The following is a 20067-nucleotide window of genomic DNA, read 5'->3' on the forward strand; positions in this document are numbered from 1 at the left end:
ACAGATTCCTCATGAGTACAATCAAGTGCTCAGGGATTCCCATTCTTCTCAATGTTATCCATAATTTGTCATGATCCACACAATCAAATGCCTTTGCGTAGTTTAAGCCATTTCTGCTAGATTTTCATATTTGTTGGAGTAGAGCTCTTCAGAGTATCCTGATATTATCCTTTTAATTTCAGTTGGTTCTGTTGTGACATCTCCCAATTCATTTCCTATTTTTGTTATTAGTATTCTCTTCCTCTTTCCCTTTGTTAAATTTGCTAGTTGTTTGCCAATTTTATTAATCATTTTTGAAAACCAACTTCTAGTCTTGTTGATTTTTTCTATTGTCTTTCTATTTTTTGTTTCATTTATTTCTGCTCAAATCTTTAATATTTCTCTTCTTCTGGTGACTATAGGCTTTTTTTTTTGCTGTGATTTTTCTAATTTTTGGAGATGGTGGGTTAAGGCGCTGATTTGGGCTCTTTCTTCCTTTTTGATATGTGCATTTATTGCTGTAAATCACCCTCTGATCACTGCTTTAGCTTTGTCTCACAGATTTTGGTCTGTTGTGTTTTCATTCTCACTTGATTTAAGGAATTTTTTAATTTCATTTTTTCTATCATCCAGTTATTTTTAAGGAGGGTGTTATGCAGTTTCCATGTGTTTGCTCTTTTCCCACTGGTTTTCCTATTATTGTTTTCTAATTTTATAGCACTGTGATCTGAGAAGATGCTTTGTAATATTTGAATGTTTTTAAATTTATTAAAGCTTGCTTTGTGGCCTAACATATGGTCTATCCTGGAAAATGTTCCATGTGCACTGGAAAAAAATGTATATTGTTCTGTTGTTGGGTGAAGTGCTCTGTATTGTTTAGCTCTTCTGCATCTTTGTTGAGTTTCTTTCCAGTTGTTCTATCTTTCACTGAAAGTGGTGTATTAAAATCTTCTATTGTGTCTGTAGAGTCATCTATTTGTCTTTTCAATTCTCTTAAAGTCTAATTTATGTATTTTGGGGCTTTTTTGTTGGGTGTATAGATATTTATTATGGTTATGTCCTCTTGTTCCATCAATCCTTTAATCATTATATGATTAATGATTCCTTGTCTCTTATAGTGGTTTTTCTTAAAGTGAATTTTATCAGAAATTAATATTGCCACTCTTGCTCTTTTTTGATTGCCATTTGCTTGATCTATCTTTTCCAACCTTTGACTTTTACTTTATTTTTGTCTTTCTCTCTAAGGTGTGTCTCTTGTAGACAGCATATTGATAGGTTATGTTTTCTTCTGCAGTATGCAACACTCTGTCTCTTAAGTGGTGCATTTAATCCATTTACATTCAGTGTAATTATCAACAAGTGTGAATTTGTTGTTGTCATTTTGTTATTTGTTTTGCTGTAGTGTTGCTGATTTCTTTGTTCCTATAATTTTGTGTGCTGAGCTCATTTTGTTTATGAATCATGTTATCATTTCCTTCATTGCTACTGTTTTAGTATTTGCTAAATATTTGTGCTTTTCCTGTTTTTAATTTTGATGTGAAGGTTTATCATTTTTCTTTGAGGTTACTCTGTGATTTATAATATTCTTCCCAAGTTTAGAACATTCCATTCTCTCTTGCAATTGTCTTGGCTTCCTTGCTATTTAGTAGTTCTGTAACTACACTATTTTTTTCCTCTTATAGTTTGTAGTAGTCCTCATTTGCCAACTGATGTCTCTAGTCCCCTGTTATAATCTTGTAAACTTATTTTACTTTGGATACTTCCATAATTGTATTGATTTCTGGGTTATGTAATCATGTGTGTTACTGGTCAGTTGTTTTTTGCTGCTGTTAGTTCTCTGTCCAAAAGACTCCCTTTAGCACCTCTTGTAAGGTTGGTCTGGTTTTAACCAATTCCCTTACCTTTTGCTTATCTGGAAATGTCCTAATTTCACTATCATATTTGAGGGACAGTTTTGCTGGTTATATAATTATTGATTGAAAATGTTTTTCTTTCAGGGTTTTATATATACCATCCCTTTGTCTTTTGTCTGCATGGTTTCTGCCAAGAAATCAGAGCTTAGTCTTATTGGTTGCCCTTCAGAGGTAACGTCATTTTCCCTGTGCTGCTTTCAGGATTCTTGCTTTGGCTTTGGTTTTGGTGAGTTTGATGATGATATGTCTTGGTGATTTTCTTTTGGGGTTTATCCTATTTGGGGTTCACTGGACTTCCTGAATGAATATATTCTCATCTTTCATCATATCAGGGAAATTCTCTTCCAAGAAATCTTTGAGTATTTTTCCTGTGCTTTTATTTGTCTATTCCTGTACTGTAATTCCAATTACATGCAGGTTATTCCTCTTGAGGGTATAGCACATGAATCTTAGGCTTTCTTCATTTTGTTTTGATCTTTTTCTGATTGATGCCATTCTAAAAAAGTACTGAGGTGTTTGTCTTCAATCTCACTAATTCTGTGTTCCATTGATTCAATTCTACTCCTTTGCCCTTTTAATGTGTTATCCATTTCTGAAAATTTAGTATTAATCTTCTGGATTTCTATGTGTAGATTTTGTATCATTTCTAAATTTTCACTTATTTTGTCATATTGTTCTTGTCTTCTGAAATTACTCTAGGGTTCTGTCTGTATCTTTCTTAATTTTATCAGTGTTTCCATTGATTTCAATCTGCTGAGGGTACCTAAATATAATTCTTTTGAATTCTTTATCAGGGAGTTCTAATGCTTCTTCTTCCTCAGGGATATGTTCTGGGTCTGCATCCTGGTCCATTGTTTCTACCACTTTATCTTGCTTCTTTGTGTGGATTCTGATGCTCTGTTGTTTCTGAGACATTTTGACGTTATTGTGTTTATATTTAATTGGTGATCGCATATTGGGGTGATTCACCCAAGATTTTAATTTTCTTTGTTTTGCTTGTATGTATCTAAGTAAGCACAGTATTGTGCTCCTCTACTTGCTAGCTGGCAGTACTTATGCACTCACCATCTGTCTCCTGGTGAGTGTGATAAAGAATGAGAGTGGGTGCACAGATATCCATTAGCTATTTGTGAACAGCAGTTAAATGTGATTCAGGCTCATATTGGCTATCTTGTATTGTTGACCAGTTGGTGCAGAAGCAAATGGTGGACCTCACTCAGTAGGTAGGACTGGAAGAAGTGTGGGTATGGTTTGGTCATATGGGCATAGTTCCTGTCTCCCACTCAGTCAAACAAAAGAATCAAATATACCACCAAAAAAGTAAAAACAGAAAGGCAAAAATAAAAAAATGCAGAAAAACACAGGAACAAAAAAAGAAGCAACAACAACAAAAAAGAGGAAAGACAATAAATGAAATGAAATATTTTAAAAAATACTTTTTAAAGACAAAAGAAATAGAAACAGAAAAAGAAAAAAGAAAACTCCACAGTATCTGGGAAAGGGAGAATAAAAAATAAAAAGCGCAAGTTTAAGAGAATAATGGGATAAAAAGGGGGGGGGGCGGAAGCAAAAAGAAAAACAAGGGATGGAAAGAACCACAAGAAAGAAAATGGAAACCAAGAAAAGGGAAAATTATGCCAAAAACTAAAACCTGGGAAGAGAAAAAGGAAGAATAAAAATAAAAAGGAAGAAAAAAAATAATTTAAAAACAACAAAGCAAAACAACAACAACAAAAAAAAAATCTGGAGGGTGGGGTATGGGGCAGGGCACCCAGGCTTCATCAGAGCACACAGACTGGGATGGGTTCCTGCAAGCCCTAAAAGTGAGTGGAGGTGAGGGATGGCCACACCTTTTTTTTTTTTTTTTTTTTTTTACCAAGAGGATGTGGGGTATAAGAGTAACAAGCAGAATTCCCATCTTTCTAGTCATCAGCCTCCAGTATATCCATGCTATCCTCAGCAAGTGGAGCCTATTCTTAGGTGCCTGGAATCTGAACAAGAACTCTGTTGCCGTAAATATCCAAAGCGGCTGCAACACTTGTAAACATTAAAAATGGCTGTGCCCTCCAGACAGCCAAAAGTTCACAGCTTAGTTTGTCTCCTTCTTTGCTGTTTTCCTTTTTAGTCATCAGCCAGGCACTTCAGTCTTCTAGCAGCCTGTGGAGACCAGGGCCAATTTTTAGCTTAATTCTCAGTTCCTAACACCACTTGGAAATATTCAAACTGTCAGTGCCATCAGTATAGCTGACAGTTGGCAGCTCCATTTGTCTCTTTATTTACTGTTTTCATTCAGGTTATTCTACTAGTTGATATTTAATCTACTTCTGTATCCTTCCTTCCAAAGTTTAGTGCTCCAGGATTATCTTCTGAATCTGTGTCAACTGGTTTCCCTTTTCTTTGTTGAAGAGTGTCTGGGTAGATTGTCTGCCTATTCCACCATCTTACTGGAAGTCTGAGTTTTTATTACTTTTAACAATAGTCACATGTTACAATAGCTGTTGTAACCAAATAATCTGCTGCAGCTTCTTCCAAACAAAGATGAAAGCAACCTGGGAAGTACACTCATAGTCTGCCCTTAGTACCATTGCCTGAGCACAGGCACTGACTCTGCCCTTGCCCTGCAGGTTGTTTCTGGGCTTTCAGTAATGCCCTCTCCACCAGTTATACCCTATACTGCTCCCCTCCAAGAAGGCCCAGGCATAGTTCCTTTGACTGATTGTCACTATGAAATGAGCCCTCCCTTGCCTGCCAACCTGGCCCAAGGCACCACAGAAACAGACCATGCCCTGTGATGGCCCTGCACCATGATGGCTCCTTGTGGGCTCTCATGTGCAACTATAAAAAGCCATAGCACCAGTGACCTAAGGTGTTTTACAAGCAAGGCTTTGGTCTGAAAATGTACCTCCTCCACCTCAGCTCCTGCTCTTCCTCTTCCCAGATCCCTAGACATTCACACATGGTGTAATATCTTAAAGGAGGGATATTCACTCAAATTCCAGCCAGTTTGAAGGAGGTGCCATTAAACCCATTCATGAAAAACTTCTGGAATAAAACCAGGCAGACTTTATATGCCATAAATAGTCCACAAGTACACAATGATGTTTTATTGTCCAGGACAGGGAATTCATAAAGGTAACCCTGACCACAGGGCGAGAGGTGTAGTCTAAAAGGATTAACTTGTTATGAGTGCTCACCTGGGGTATCTTCACTGGTCTCCCTCTGCCTGCATCTCCCCTTTCTTTGAGATCTCCACTGCTCCCTTCTTATTGCTTTGTGGTCTTTTTTCTAGAAAGTTGCTGGACTACAATGGCTCAGGTTTCACCTATCTGCACACTGGAGCCATCATACTGTTAAATGTTGCTAGAGCTGCCAGCCACATCATAAGAAAGTGAAAATGTGCCTTGCGTTCATCAGTCTGCAGTGACAGACCTGATACAGTCAGCTGTAAAGTTCATCAAAGACGACACTTCCCCTAAGATAAATGCAGCTATAAAGTGGCATGACAACCCTGTATTAGAGCTTAAAATCAGAGGTACTTGGTGTGTTAAGGTGCTCTGGTGGCAAATTGGTTAAGGTATTTGGCTGCTAACCAAAAAGGTCCGTGGTTCAAACTCACAGCTATTCCACAGAAGAAAAATGAGGCAGTCTGCTTCTATAAAGATTTACAACTTTCAAAACCCAATGGGGGTTTGCTGTGAGTTGAAACTGACTCGATGGCAGTATCTTTGGGTTTTGTTTTTATTGTGCCTAAATAAGACTCAGCTGCATTTTAAAGTCCTGACATGAGTCTAGAATAGAATCCATGTTGAATTTTAAAGCTGCCTTTTTAATAGCAGTTCTAATCTTGACGCTGACCATATACCTTAAAGGAGACACTTCTTTTCTCTGAAACCTGGCAGTTACAGAATATCACAATTTATTCCCAGAGGGTCTTTCCACTATGGTCAAACAGATGCAAGACATGACAGCTTACACCTGAAGGGTCTTGATGCATACCTTTATTGATAAATCTTTAAAATGGAACCCCAGAAACAGACAGGATTGAGAAAACAAATTTTATAGTAGGTTACCCAAATAAATTGTCCTGTGACCATCCTGTAACAAACTGAAGAGCACATAGGCTTGCATGCACCCTTAATCGATCATGTAATCTCATTTATGTGTTACATCTATCCCTGCTAAATTCCCACTTTTAGATATCCCCCCATTGATGTCTTTGATTGCCTTTCAACCAATTATAACTTTATAACTTTTTAATTCCTGCTCTAACTGTACAAAAATGTATTTTTCCTCATTGTCCAGTAGAGTGTCCATCTTCACTCTGTGAATTCGGATGTTTTCCTGGTATGGACTGTCTCTACCCTCAATAAACTTCTTTTAAGTAAGCAGACTCTGTGATGATGCTCCAAGACAACCCCTTCTTTGAGTGACTTCTACTTTCTTACTCACTGGAAAATCTTGTTCCCTAAGAGTATAAACTGCCAGACACTTTGCTGGTGGAAATTACAAAGGTAAGACAGACACACCCACTGTCACCTGGGGGATCTAAGTCGCTCTGACACAGAGAAGCAGTCCCAATTCCAACTCCAGTACAGAGCTTCAGAGAAGGGTTTTCTGGACACAACTTCCCAAATCTATCTAACAATATACTTCCTGAAGAAGCAGGCCCTGGGTCCATTTGTAGACCAGACCTGATGTTGAGCCAATTGAAACACTGCTTCAGTTAAATTTCACATAAACTCCATCATCCTCCCTAAAATCCATAACACTGTCCTTTCCTTTGTTCTTGAAACATCCAACAGTTGCACCAGTGCATGCTCCCTCATTGCAATGGGTCAATCACCTGATTGTGCGAGCATGCTGACCTTGGTGATCTTAGTTGACTGGGTTAATATTCCTCACCCCAAAAAGGAGCCATGCAGTGTAGGGAGATGCATCTGTGTTGGCTCTCTCCTGCTGTCTCTCCTTCCTCACCTGGTGCCTGCGTTTCCATGCAGGTACAGAATGATAGGGTGATTAGAAGCCAAGGCTTCCTCATACCACATCTGGTCCTTTCCTTGGGCACTCTTCCACCAGATAGCTGGGACAGTGTGCCTGGAAACAGAAACAGAGGTGAGGGGAATAATCACATGCTTTTTCTGCACTTAAAATCACAACTGCATATGGAATTGCTCACTTAACTACAACTAAGCAGAGAGTAGCAGGCCCAGTATAACCAACCAACAGGAGGATAGCCCAGTGGGCTGGTAAACTATCCTTGTTACTAGAAGAAGTACCTATGTAACTCCAAATTGTATGGATGGCTTATGACAACTTAAATAGGAACACTTCTTGACTTGCAAACAGGCATCTGCTGGATCACAAAAGCTTGCACTGGTTACCAGTTACCATTTGCTTTAGCTACTAAAGCAAGGGTCCCTAGGAGTTGGATCTGACTCAATGGCAGTGTGTTCATTCATTTGTTCTTATCAAGTTAGTAATCTTCTCTCCTCCATCCCAGGTAATCAGCAAAGAACATTTCTTTCCACATGTAAACTTTTCCTTGACTTTTTATAACTGTGGAATCAAAACAATATTTGTCATTTTGTGATTGATGTATTTCACTCAGCATAATATTCTCCAGGTTCATCCGTGTTATGAGGTGTTTCATGGATTCTTTGTATTTTTTTTTTAATTGTGAATTGGGTGAAAAATTTTATAAATCATATTCACTTTCCATACAGCAGTTCATACACATTTTGTTTCGTAACACTGACTACAATTCCCCACAATGTAACAGCTTCCTTGCAATTTGCTCCCTGAGTTACTTCTTCTCTGTGTCCCACTTTCCTATGCATTCCTGCCTGCTGAGCTTTCTCCTTGTGAAAATACTGTCCTTCTCATTCCCCGTGACTGATTGTTATAAGGAATGTACCTACCTGATGTAAGTGTTCACCTTATATTCCTGTCTATTGTTTGGCTGGAAGCCACAGGAGTTCAATTACTGGCCTGAAGGGTAACTAAAAGCCATAGTCTCAGGGGTTTCACCAGTCTCTATCAGACCAGTAAGCCTGGTTTTCTTTATGAGTTTTGTTCTACATTTTTCTCCCACTCTATCCAAGATCTACACTGATTCCTTTCTGAATGGTTGGCAGTGGTAGCTGAACACTATCTAGTTCTTCTAGTCTCATGGTCATGTAACCTGAGGTTCACATGGTCCACTAGGCCTTGAACTAATTATTTCCATACATCTTGGGTTTTCTTCACCCATTTTTGCTCCAGCCAAGGAAAGACCAACTGTTACATCTAGATGACCACTTGCAAGCTTTTAAGACTCAAGTTGCTACTCACCAAAGCAGGATGTAGAACAATGTTTTTGCATAATGTTATGCCAATTGAGTTTGATGTTCTCTGTGACCATGGTACCAAGCTCACAGGTCCAACAACTTGCTCCTTCAGGTGGTTGGGTGTAGCTAAGAAGTTATCATAACATTGCCCCTGGGTAGTTCTATTAATATGGAGATTCTTATACCACATACAAACACATATGTAGAAATACTGTCTGCTACACTTATATAAGGAGCTCTGGTAGCATACTGCCTAAGGCACTTGACTGCTAACCAGAAGGCTGGCAGTTCAAACCCACCAGCCACTCCTCGGAAGGAAGGTTGGGCAATCTACTTCCGTAGTGATACTGCCTCAAAAACCCAAAGAGGGGTTGGTATGAGTTGGAGCTGACTCGATGGCACATAACAACAACAACAACACTTATATATGTCATGGTATATTAACTTTTGCCTAGACATACCTGATAATTTAGCCTTTCTACCATTTATCTACCCATACGCAGTATGGTATATGTAAAAGTGTTTACCTTTGTTGTCTATACCTCTTGCGCACTTCTCCATGTCTTCCTTTTCCTTAGCATTAATGTGTTGGTCACTCGCTTTTAGTATATTGCCTTTCACTTCACCCAAATCAATACTTGTCTCTTACCTATCCAGCAATTTTCCTTCCCTACTTTCCATCCCTGGTAACCAACAAAGAAAGTTTCCTTCCAGGTATAAACTTTTCCTTGACTTTTTCAATAACAGACTAATGGAATATTTGTTCTTCTGTGACTGACTTATTTCACTCAGCATAATGTCCTCCAAGTTCACTCACGTTATGTGATGTTTCACAGATTTTACATTATTCTTTAGTGTTCCGTAGTATCCCACTATGTTTTATGTATCATCATTTTGTTATCCATTCCTCTGTTGACAGACACTAAGGTCGTTTCCATCTCTTTGCTATTGTGAATACCGGTGCAATGAACATGGGTGTGTATATATCTATTTGTGTCCCTGCTCTCACTTCTTTCGGATATATGCCAAGTAGTGAGATTGCTTAATCAAAAGGTATTTCTATTTCCAACTTTTCACCAAGGTTCATGCTGTTTTCCACAGTCGGTGGACCATTTTACCATCCCTCCACTAGTAAAGAATAGATTTCATGCACTGAACACCAATGACCAAAAACCAGAAGAACTGTGGGATGACATAAAGAATATTATCCATGAAGAAAGCAAGAGGACATTAAAAAGACAAGAAATGAAGAAAAGACCTAAATGGATGTCAGAAGAGACTCTGAAATTTGCCACTGAGTGGAGAGTAGCTAAAGCAAATGGAAGAAATGACAAGATAAAAGAGCTGAACAGATTTCAAAGAGCAGCTTGAGAAGACAAAGCCAATTACTATAAAGAAATGTGCAAAGAAAGACCTGGAGTTAGAAAACCAAAAGGGAAGAACATGCTCGGCATTTCTCAAGCTGAAAGAACTGAGGGAAAAAAAAATTAAATATCGAGTTGTGATATTGAAAGCTTTTATGGGAAAATATTGCGTGATGTAGGAAACACCAAAAGAAGATAGAAGGAATACACAGAGTCATTATACCAAAAAGAATTGGTCAATGTTCATCTATTTCAGGAGGTGGCATATGATCAAGAACCAAGGCATTGAAGGAAGAAGTTGAAGTTGCACTGAAGGAAGTGGCAAAGAACAAGGCTCCAGGAATTGACGGAATACCCATTGAGATGTTTCAACAAAGGGATGCCCTGCTGGAGGCACTCACTCGACTATGCCAAGAGATTTGGAAGACACCTACCTGGCCAACTGACTGGAAGAGATCCATATTTGTACCCATTTCAAAGAAAGGGGATCCCACAGAATGTGGAAATTATTGAACAATATCATTACTATCACATGCAAGTAAAATCTTACTGAAGATAATTCAAAAATGGTTGCAGCAGTGTATTGACAGAGAAGTTCCAGAAAGGCAAACTGGATTCAGAAGAGGACATGGAATGAGGGATATCACTGCTGATGTCAGATGGATCTTGGCTGAAAGCAGAGAACACCAGAAAGATGTTTACTTATGTTTTATTGACTATGCTAAAGCATTCAATTATGTAGATCGTAACCAATTATGGATAACAATGAGAAGAACGGGAACTCCAAAACACTTGATTGTACTCATTAGGAATCTGTACATAGATCAGGAGGCTGTCATTCAAACAGAACAAAGGGATATTGCATGGTTTAAAATTAATTAGGGAGTGTGTCATGGTAGTATCCTTTCACCATACTTATTCAATTTGTATGCTGAGCAAATAATCCGAGAAGCTGGATTATATGAAGAAGAAAGTGGCATCAGGATTGAAGGAAGACTCATTAACAGCTCATGATATGCAGATGACACAATTTTGCTGAAAGTGAAGATGACTTGAAGCAGTTACTGATGAAAATTAGACTATAATCTGCAGTATGGATTACACCTCAATATAAAGAAAACAAAATTCCTTACACCTGGTCCAATAAATAGCTTCACGATGGATGAAAAAAAGATTGAAATCGTCAAGGATTTCATAGTACTTGCTTCTACAATCAACACCAATGGAAGCAGCAGTTAAGACATCAGATGATGTATAGCATTGTGCAAATCTGCTGCAAAAGACCTCTTTCAAGTGTTGAAGAGCAAAGATGTCTCCTTGAAGACTAAGGTATGCAAAACCCAAGCCATGGTATTTTCAATTGCCTCTTATACACGTGAAAGCTGGACAATGTATAAGGAAGACCGAAGAAGAGCTGATGTTTTTGAGTTGTGGTGATGGAGAAGAATGCTAAGAGTACCACGGAGTGCTAAAAGGACTAACAAATCTGTACTAGAAGAAGTGCAGGTGAATGCCCCTTGGAAGCGACTCACTGACTTTGGTCACGCTTTGAGAAGGAACCATTCCCTAAAGGAGGATATCATGCTTAGTAAAGTGGAGGATCAATGAAAAAGGGGGAGGCCCTCAAAAAGATGGATTGACAAAGTGGCTACAAAGGTGCACTCAGGTATAGCAGGGACTGTGAGGCTGGCACAGAACCAGGAAGTGTTTCGTTCTACTGTGAACAGGGCTGCTATGAGGTGGAGATGACTTGATGGCACCTAACAACAACAACACAAGTGTATGAGAGTTCCATCTCTCCACATTCTGAGCAGAATGTACTGTTTTCTTTCTTGTTGAACTTGGCTATTATTGCTGGGATGAGATGACATCTCATTGTTGTTTTGGTTTACAGCTCTCTAATGGCTAATGATTGCCAATATTTCTTCATGTCTTCTTTATAGACTGCCTGAATATCTCCTTTAGTGAAGTGTCTGTCTTTTTGTTCTTAAAATGTTGAAGTTTTCTATAAAATTTAGAGATAAATCCTTTATTGGATATGCCATTGCCAAAAATTATTTCCCAATCTATACATTCTGTTTTTACTCTTTTGAAGAAGTCTTTTGATACATAGAAGAGTTTTATTTTTTGAAGGTACTAGTAGTCCAGTTTATCTTCTGCTGTCTGTACAATTTTGTTTCTATTTGATAATGTATTTGTGCCATATATGGCTACTAAGTTTGCCCCTCCATCACTCATCTGTCAGTTTGTCATAGTCTTGTGGCTTGCGTGTTGCTGTAAGGCTGGAAGCCACGCCACCAGTATTTTGAGTGCCAGCAGGGTCACCAGGTTTCAACAGAGCTTGAAGATGAAGACAGACGAGAAGAAAGATGGGGCCATCCACTTCTGAAAGAATCGGCCACTGAAAACCTTATAAATAGCAGTGAAACACTACCTGAGTGGAAAACCTTATGAAGAGCTATGAAATGCTCTCTGATACAGTGACAGAAGATGAGCTCCTCTGGTCATAAGGCACTCAAAATATGACTAGAGAAGAGCTGACTTCTCAAAGTAGAGTCAACCTTAATGACGTGGATAGAATAAAGCTTTTGGGACATTCATTTGCTCACACGGCATGACTCAAAATGAGAAGAAATAATTGCAAATACTCATTAGTAATAGGAACATGGAGTGTATGAAGTATGAATCTAGGAAAATCAAAAGTTGTCAAAAATGAAATGAAACACATAAAGACTGACATCCTAAGCACTTAGTGAGTTGAAATGAAGGTATTGGACATTTTGAATCAGACAATCATACGGTCTACTACATCAAGAATGACAAATTGAAGAGCAATGGCATCACATTCATTGTTAAAAAGAATGCTTCAAGATCTATCCTGAAGTACAGTGCTGTCAGTGATAGGAAAATATCCAAATGCCTACAAGGAAGATCAGTTAATACTATTATTATTCAAATTTACACAACCACCAATGCAAAAGATTAAGAAAGTAAAGATTTCTGTACTAACATCTGCAGTCTGAAATTGACCAAACATGCAATCAAGATGTATAGATTACTCCTGGTGTTTGCAATGTAAAAGTTGGAAACAAAGAAAGCATCAGCAGTTGGAAAATATGGCCTGACTAATAGAAAAGACGCTAGAGATTGCATGATAGAATTTTGCAAGACCAACAACTTATTCATTGCAAATATCCTTTTCAACAACATAAACAGCAACTATATACATGGACCTCACCAGATGGAATACACAGAAATCAAACTGACTACATATGTGGAAAGAGGCAATAGAGAAGCTCAATATCCTCAGTCAAAACAAGGCCAGGAATTGACTATGGAACAGATCATCAATTGTTCCTATACAAGTTCAAACTGAAGAGGAAGAAAATTAAAACAAATCCACAAGAACCAAAACATGACCTTAAGTATATCCCATCTGAATTTAGAGACCATCCAAAGAATAGATTTGACACATGCAATGTCAAATACATATGATATGCAGATGATAAAATCTTGCTTGCTGAAAGTGAAGAGGACTTGAAGCAGTGACCAAAGACCAGATGAGTTGTGGGATGACATCAAGAACATCTTATATGAAGAAAGCAAAAGTTCGTTAAAAAGCCAAAAAACCAATGCAACCACTGCCATGGAGTCAGATCCAATTCACAGCGACCCCTCCCTGGGTTTCTGAGGCAGTAACACTACGGAAGTAGATTGCCCAACCTTCCTTCCAAGGAGTGGCTAGTGGGTTTGAACCTCTAGCCTTCTGGTTAGCAGTCAAATGCCTTAGGCACCACACCACCAGAGTTCCTAAAAGACAGGAATGGAAAAAAAGACAAAAATGGATGTCAGAAGAGACTCTGAGTTGTTCTTAAATGGACAGTACCTAAAGTGAAAGGAAGAAATGTTGAAATAAAAGAGCTGAATAGAAGATTTCAAAGGGTGACTTGAGAAGACAAAGTATATTATTATAAAGATATGTGCAAAGACCTGGAGTTCAAAACCCAAGGGGGAAGAACATGCTTGGCATTTTTCAAGCTGTAAGAACTGAAGAAAAATTCAAGCCTCAAGTTGTAATACTGAAGGATTCTATGGACAAAATATGGAATGATGTAGGAAGCGTGGAAAGAATACACAGAGTCACTTTACCAAAAAGAATCAGTCAATGTTCAATCATTTCAGGAGGTAGCATGAGATCAAGAACAAATGGAATTGAAGAAGTCCAACCTGCACTGAACAAACTGGTGAAAAACGACTGCAGGAATTGATAGATAACCCACGGAGATGTTTCAACAAATGGCTGCAGCTCTGGAGGTGCATACTTGTCTATGCCAGGAAAGGTGAAAGACAGTTACCAGGCCAACCAACCAGAAGAGATCCATATTTGTGCCCATTCCAAAGAAAGGTAATCCAACAGAATAAGGAAATTATCAAAAATCACATGCAAGTAAATTTTTGCTGAAAATAATTTAGCAAAAATACTGAAAATATTGTTGAAGCAGTATATTGACAAGGAACTTCCATAAATTCAAGCCTGATTCAGAAGGGGACGTGGAACAAGAAATATATTTGCTAATGTCAGACAGGTCTTAGCTGAAAGCAAATTATACCAGAAAGACATTTACTTGTATTTTACTGACTATGCAAAGGCATTCAACAGTGTGGATCATAAAAATTATGATAATCATGGGAGGTGCAGACAACAAAGATGAACCCTTTTGCACATACAGTAAAATAAATAAATAAAAAATAAATAAAGATATATTTAAAAAATTATGGATAATAACGTGAAGGGAATTCCAGAACATTTAACTGTGCTCATGAGGAACCTGTACATAGACAAAGAGGTTGTCATTAGAACACAACAAGGGGATGCCGATTGGTTTAAAGTGAAGAAAGGCATGCATCAGGGTTGTATCCTTTCACCATACTTATTCAATCTATATGAATCTGAGAAGCTGGACTATATGAAAAAGCATGCAGCATTAGGATTGGAGGAAGACTCATTAACAACCTGCGATATGCAGGTGATACAACCTTGCTTGCTGAAAGTGAAGAGGACTTGAAGCACTTACTGATAAAGATCAAAGACTACAGTCTTCAGTATGGATTACACCTCAACATAAAACGAAAATCCTCACAACTGGACTGCTAAGCAACATCATAATAAATGGTGAAAAGATTGACGTCAAAGATTTCATTTTACTAGCATCCACAATCAACACTCATGGAAGCAGCAGTCAAGAAATCAGATGTCATATTGCACTAGGCAAATCTGTTACAAAAGACTTCTTTAAAGCACTGAAAAGCAAAGATGTCTCTTTGAAGAGTAAAGTGAGCCTAACCCAAGCCATGGTATTTTCAATTGCCTCATATGCATGTGACAGCTGGACAATGAATAAGGAACACTGAAGAAGAATTGATGCTTTTGAATTGTGGTATTGGGAAAGAATACTAAAAATACCATGGACTGCCAGAAAAATGAGCAAATCTGTCCTCGAACAAGTGCAGCCAGAATGCTCCTTAGAAGGAAGAATGGCCACACTTCATCTCATCTACTTGGTCATGTGGTCAGAAGGGACTAGTCTCTGGAGAAGGATATCATGCTTGGTAAAGCGCAGGGTCAGAGAAAAAGGGTAAGACCCTCAAGGAGATGGATTGACACAGTGGCTGCAACTATGGGCTCAGGTATAGCAAGGATTGTGAGGATGGTGCAGGATAGGGCAGTGTTCTGTTGTACTTAGGATCACTATGAGTCAGAATTGATTTGATGATACCTAATAACAACAAAAGTTTGCCCCTATTTTTCTTTAAAAAATGTTAGAGTTGTAGGTATTACATTTAGGCATAGGATACATCTTGATTTAGTTTTCATATATAGTGTCAGATGTGGATCTTGTTTCATTTCTCTGTAAATGGATATTCAGTTTTGCTAGCACTATTTGTTAAAGACACGTCTTTTCCCCATTTAATGGGTTTTGGCCCTCTGTCAAAGAACAGCTATCCATAGGTGGATGGATCTACTTCTCAGTTCTCAATTCTGTTCCATCGGTCCATGTGTCTTTCATTGTACCAATATCATAGACTACAGTGGCTAGATAGTAGGTTTTAATTAGGAAGTATGAGACCTCCTACTTTGTTCTTCATCTTTAATAATGTTTTGCTTTTCTGAGATCTTTTTCCTTTCCATATAAAATCAGTGATTGGTTTTTCCATCTCCTTAAAGAATGTTGATGGAATCTGGATCTGGTTTACAATATATCTATGGGTTGCTTTGTGTAATAGTGACATTTTCACATTGTTCACTCTTGCCATCCATTAGTGTAGTATATTATTCCATTTATGTAGATCTCTTTTAGTTTATTTTAGTAGTGTTTCATAGCTTTGTTTTATAGATCTTTTGTGTCTCTGATTAAGATTTATTCCTACATATTTTATCATTTACATAGCTATTGTAAATGGTATTCTTTTCCTGATTTCCCTTTAAGAGTTCTTTTTGTCAATGCCACCAGTCATCTGTTAGTTTGTCATACTGTGGTAGTGGTATGTGTTGCTTTGAGGCTTGAGACTGTATCACTTGTATTTCAAATACCAGCAGGGTCACCCATGGTGGACAGGCTTCAGTGGATCTTCCAGACAAAGACAGACTTGTAAGAAGGAAGAGGCCATCCACTTCTCAAAGAACTGGCCAGTGAAAATCTTATGAATAGCAGTGAAACACTGATATACTACTAGAAAACATTATGTATAGCTCTAAAACACTGTCTGATATACTGCTGGAACATGGCCCCTCAGGTTGGAAGGCACTCAAAATATGACTGGGGAAGAGCTGCCTCCTCAAAGCAAAGTCGACCTCAATGACGTGGATGGAGTAAAGTTTTTGGGACCTCCATTTGCTGATGTAGCACTACTCAAATGGGAAGAAACATGTGCAAACATTCACTAATAATTATAATAGGCAATGTATAAAGTATGAATCAAGGAAAACTGGAAGCTGTAAAAAAGAAATGGAAAACATAAAGATCAATATCCTAGGCATTAGTAAGCTGAAATGGACTGGTTTTGGTCCTTTTGATTCAGACAACCACATGATCTACTACGCTGGGAATGACAGGTTGAAGAGGAATGGTGTGGCAGTCATCATCACAAAGAATGTTTCAAGATTTATGCTGTCAGTGATAGGATAATATTCATATGCCTACAGAGAAGACCAGTTAATACTACTATTTTCAAATTTATGCATAACAACCAAAGCCAAAGATGAGGAAATTGGAGATTTTTTTTACCAAATTATACAGTCTGAAATTGATCAAACATGCAATCAAGATATAGTGATTATTACTGGTGCCTGGAATGCAAAAGTTGGAAATAAATAAGAATAACCAGTAGTAGAAAAAAATAGCCTTGGTGATAGAAATGATGCTGGAGATCCCATGATAGAATTTTGCAAGACTTTCTTTCAACAACAAAATGGTGACTATACACATGGACCTTGCCAGATAGAATACACAGAAATCAGACCGACTACATCTGTGGAAAAAGGAGATAGAGAAGCTCAATAGCTTCACCCAAAATAATGCTAGGAGCTGACTGTGGAACTCTCCTATGCAAGAACAAGTTGAAGCTGAAGACAATACAAGTCTATGAGAGCCAAAACATGAGCTTGATTATATCCCACCTCAATTTAGATACCATCTGAAGAAAAGATTTGATGCACTGAACACTAAAACTGAAAACCAGATGAATTGTGGGATGACATCAAGAACATCATCTATGAAGAAAGCAAAAGGTTATTAAAATGATAGAAAAGGAAGAAAAGACCAAAATGGATGTCAGAAGAGACTCTGAAAGATTCTATGGGCAAATATTGAATGACACAGTAAACATCAAAATAAGATAGAATGAATACACAGAGTCACTGTACCAAAAAGAAATGCTCGATGTTCATCTATTTCAGGAGGTGGCATATGATAAAGATCTGATGGTATTGAAGGAGGAAATCAAAGCTGCAGTGAAGGAATTGGCAAAAAGCAAGGCTCCATGAGACCAGAAGAACTGGATGGTGCTTGGCTAGCACTGTCAATCACTCAGAGGGGCCCCTGTGTAGGAGATTCTGGATAGCGTAGGAGAACATTATGGAACGAAACTCAAAATTATATTTAAAAAAAAGAAGAGGAAAGAAAGAAAGACAATGTTTTCTAGTCTGACAGAGCCTGTTGAAACCTCTGAGACTATGGTCCCTAGCTGCCCTTCAGGGTCTGGAATTGAGCTCACTCCTGTGGTTTCCAGCCAAATAAAAGACCAACATATGGGCTGAACATTTGTATCAGGTAGATTTGCTCCCTGGAGATAGCATTCCTGGGAGAACAGATGGCCAGTGTATTCACAGGAAGACCACTTGGGGGGCAAGAGTGCAGGGGAGGGAAGGAAACAGAGAAGAGGTAACTATGGGGAAGAAGTGAGAAGAGAGCTGTTACTTTGTGGGAAATTGTAGTCAATGTCATGAGATAAAATATGTATGAACTGCTATATGGAAAATGAACTTGCTGTGTAAACTTTCACCCAAATAACAATAAAAATTAAAAAAAAAAAAAATCGACCAAAAACAAGGCTCCAAGAATTGACAGGCTACTCATTGAGTATGCCACACTGGAGGCATTTACTCATCTACGCCAAGAAATTTGGAAGGTAGCTATCTGGCCAAATGACTGGAAGAGATCCATATTTGTACCCATTACAAAGAAAGGTGAACCAACAGAATGTGGAAATTATTGAACAATATCTTGCATATTACACACAAGTAAAATCTTGCTGAAGATAATTCAGAAACAGTTTCAGCAGTATCTTGACAGATAACTTCCAGAAATGCAAGCTAGATTCAAGAGGATGTGGAATGAGGGATATTATTGCTGATTTCAGATGGATCTTGGTTGAAAGCAAAGAACACCAGTGTTTTATTGACTGTGGATAGCACTGAGCAGAATGGGAATTCTAGAACACTTAATTGTGCTCATAAGGAACTCGTACATAGACCAGGAGGTTGTTGTTCTACCAGAACAAGGGGATGGTGCATAGTTTAAAATCAGGAAGAGAGCACATCAGGGTTCTATACTTTCACCACACTTATTCAATCTGCATGCTGAGTAAATAATCCAAGAAACTGGACTACGTGAAGAAGAACATGCTATCAGGATTGGAGGAAGACACATTAACAACCTACGATATGCAGACAACACAACCTTGCTTCCTGAAAGTGAAGATGACTTTGAAGCATTTATTGATGAAGATTAAAGGCTACAGTCTGCAATGTGGATTACAACTCACCATAAAGAAAATGAAAATCCTCAGAACTGGACCAACAAGCAGAATCATGATAATTGGAGAAGAGATTGAAGTTACCAAAAATTTCATATTACTTGGTTCAACAATCAGCACCATGGAAGCAGCAGTCAAGAAATCAGACAATGTATTGCAGTGGATTAAACTGCTACAAAAGACCTCTTTAAAGTGCTGAGTAACAAAGATATCTCTTTGAAGACTAAGGTGCCCCTAACTCAAGCCATGGTATTTTCAATAGCTTCATATGCATATGAAAGCTGGACAATGAATCAGGAAGACCAAAGAAGAGTCGATGCTTTTGAGTGGTGTTATTGATGAAGAATAATGAAAGTAACATGGACTGCCAGAAAAGCAAACAAATCTGTGCTGTAAGTACAGCCAGAATGCTCCTTGGAAGCAAGAATGGCCAGACTTCATCTCACCTACTTTGGTCATGCTGTCAGAAGAGACCATTCCCTGGAGAAGGATATCATGCTTGGTAAAGTGGAAGGTCAGTGAAAAAGGCAGAAGACCGAGATGGACTGACACAGTGGCTGCAATGATGGGCTCAGGCACATAGCAAGGACTCTGAGGCTCTGGTGATGTAGTGCCTAAGGCATTTGACTGCTAACCAGAAGCTTGGTGGTTCAAACCCACCAGCAACTCTGTGGAAGGAAAACAGGTCAATCTACTTCTGTAAAGATTTACTGCCTCAGAAAGCCAGTGGAGGTCGCTGAGTTGGAATTGACTGGATAGCAGTGGGTTTGGTTTTTGGTGTTTTGGTGAGTCTGGCACAGGACCAGGCAATGTTTTGTTCTGGTGTACACAGGGTTGCCATGAGTTGGAACCAACTCAATGCCACCTAACAACAACAACTTTGTCAATGAAGAGGTATCTGACTGATTTTTGTATGTTGTACCTTTCACTTTGCTGAATGTTTCAACTAGCTCCAACAGTTTTCTTGCCAAGTATCTGGGACTTCCTATGTATAGGATCATACTCCTATGAGGAGAGACAACGCAGGGATGCCAGAGTAGCAGGCTGGAAGAGCAGGGAAGGGGATAAAAGCCTTGAGCCCCAGGCTCACAGGTGAGGAGAGACAATGCAGGGACGCCAGAGTAGCAAGACGGAAGAGCAGGGAAGGGGATAAAAGCCTTGAGCCCCAGG

At 38.6% G+C, this 20067-nt stretch overlaps 1 protein-coding gene across 1 annotated transcript in view; it reads right to left on the minus strand.

Annotated features, from left to right (window-relative positions):
* The window catches only part of ABHD12 (abhydrolase domain containing 12, lysophospholipase), a 225537-nt gene that overhangs the window by 54943 nt on the left and 150527 nt on the right, over nt 1-20067 (minus strand). The window contains exon 4 of the mRNA XM_007954185.2: nt 6867-6986. Within this exon, the coding sequence (XP_007952376.1) occupies nt 6867-6986 (120 nt within the window). The remainder of the gene's footprint in view (nt 1-6866; nt 6987-20067) is intronic.

Source organism: Orycteropus afer, unplaced genomic scaffold, assembly GCF_000298275.1.
Source record: "Orycteropus afer afer isolate SDZICR_OR568_19922 unplaced genomic scaffold, OryAfe1.0 scaffold00440, whole genome shotgun sequence".
Classification (NCBI taxonomy): Eukaryota; Metazoa; Chordata; class Mammalia; order Tubulidentata; family Orycteropodidae; genus Orycteropus; species Orycteropus afer.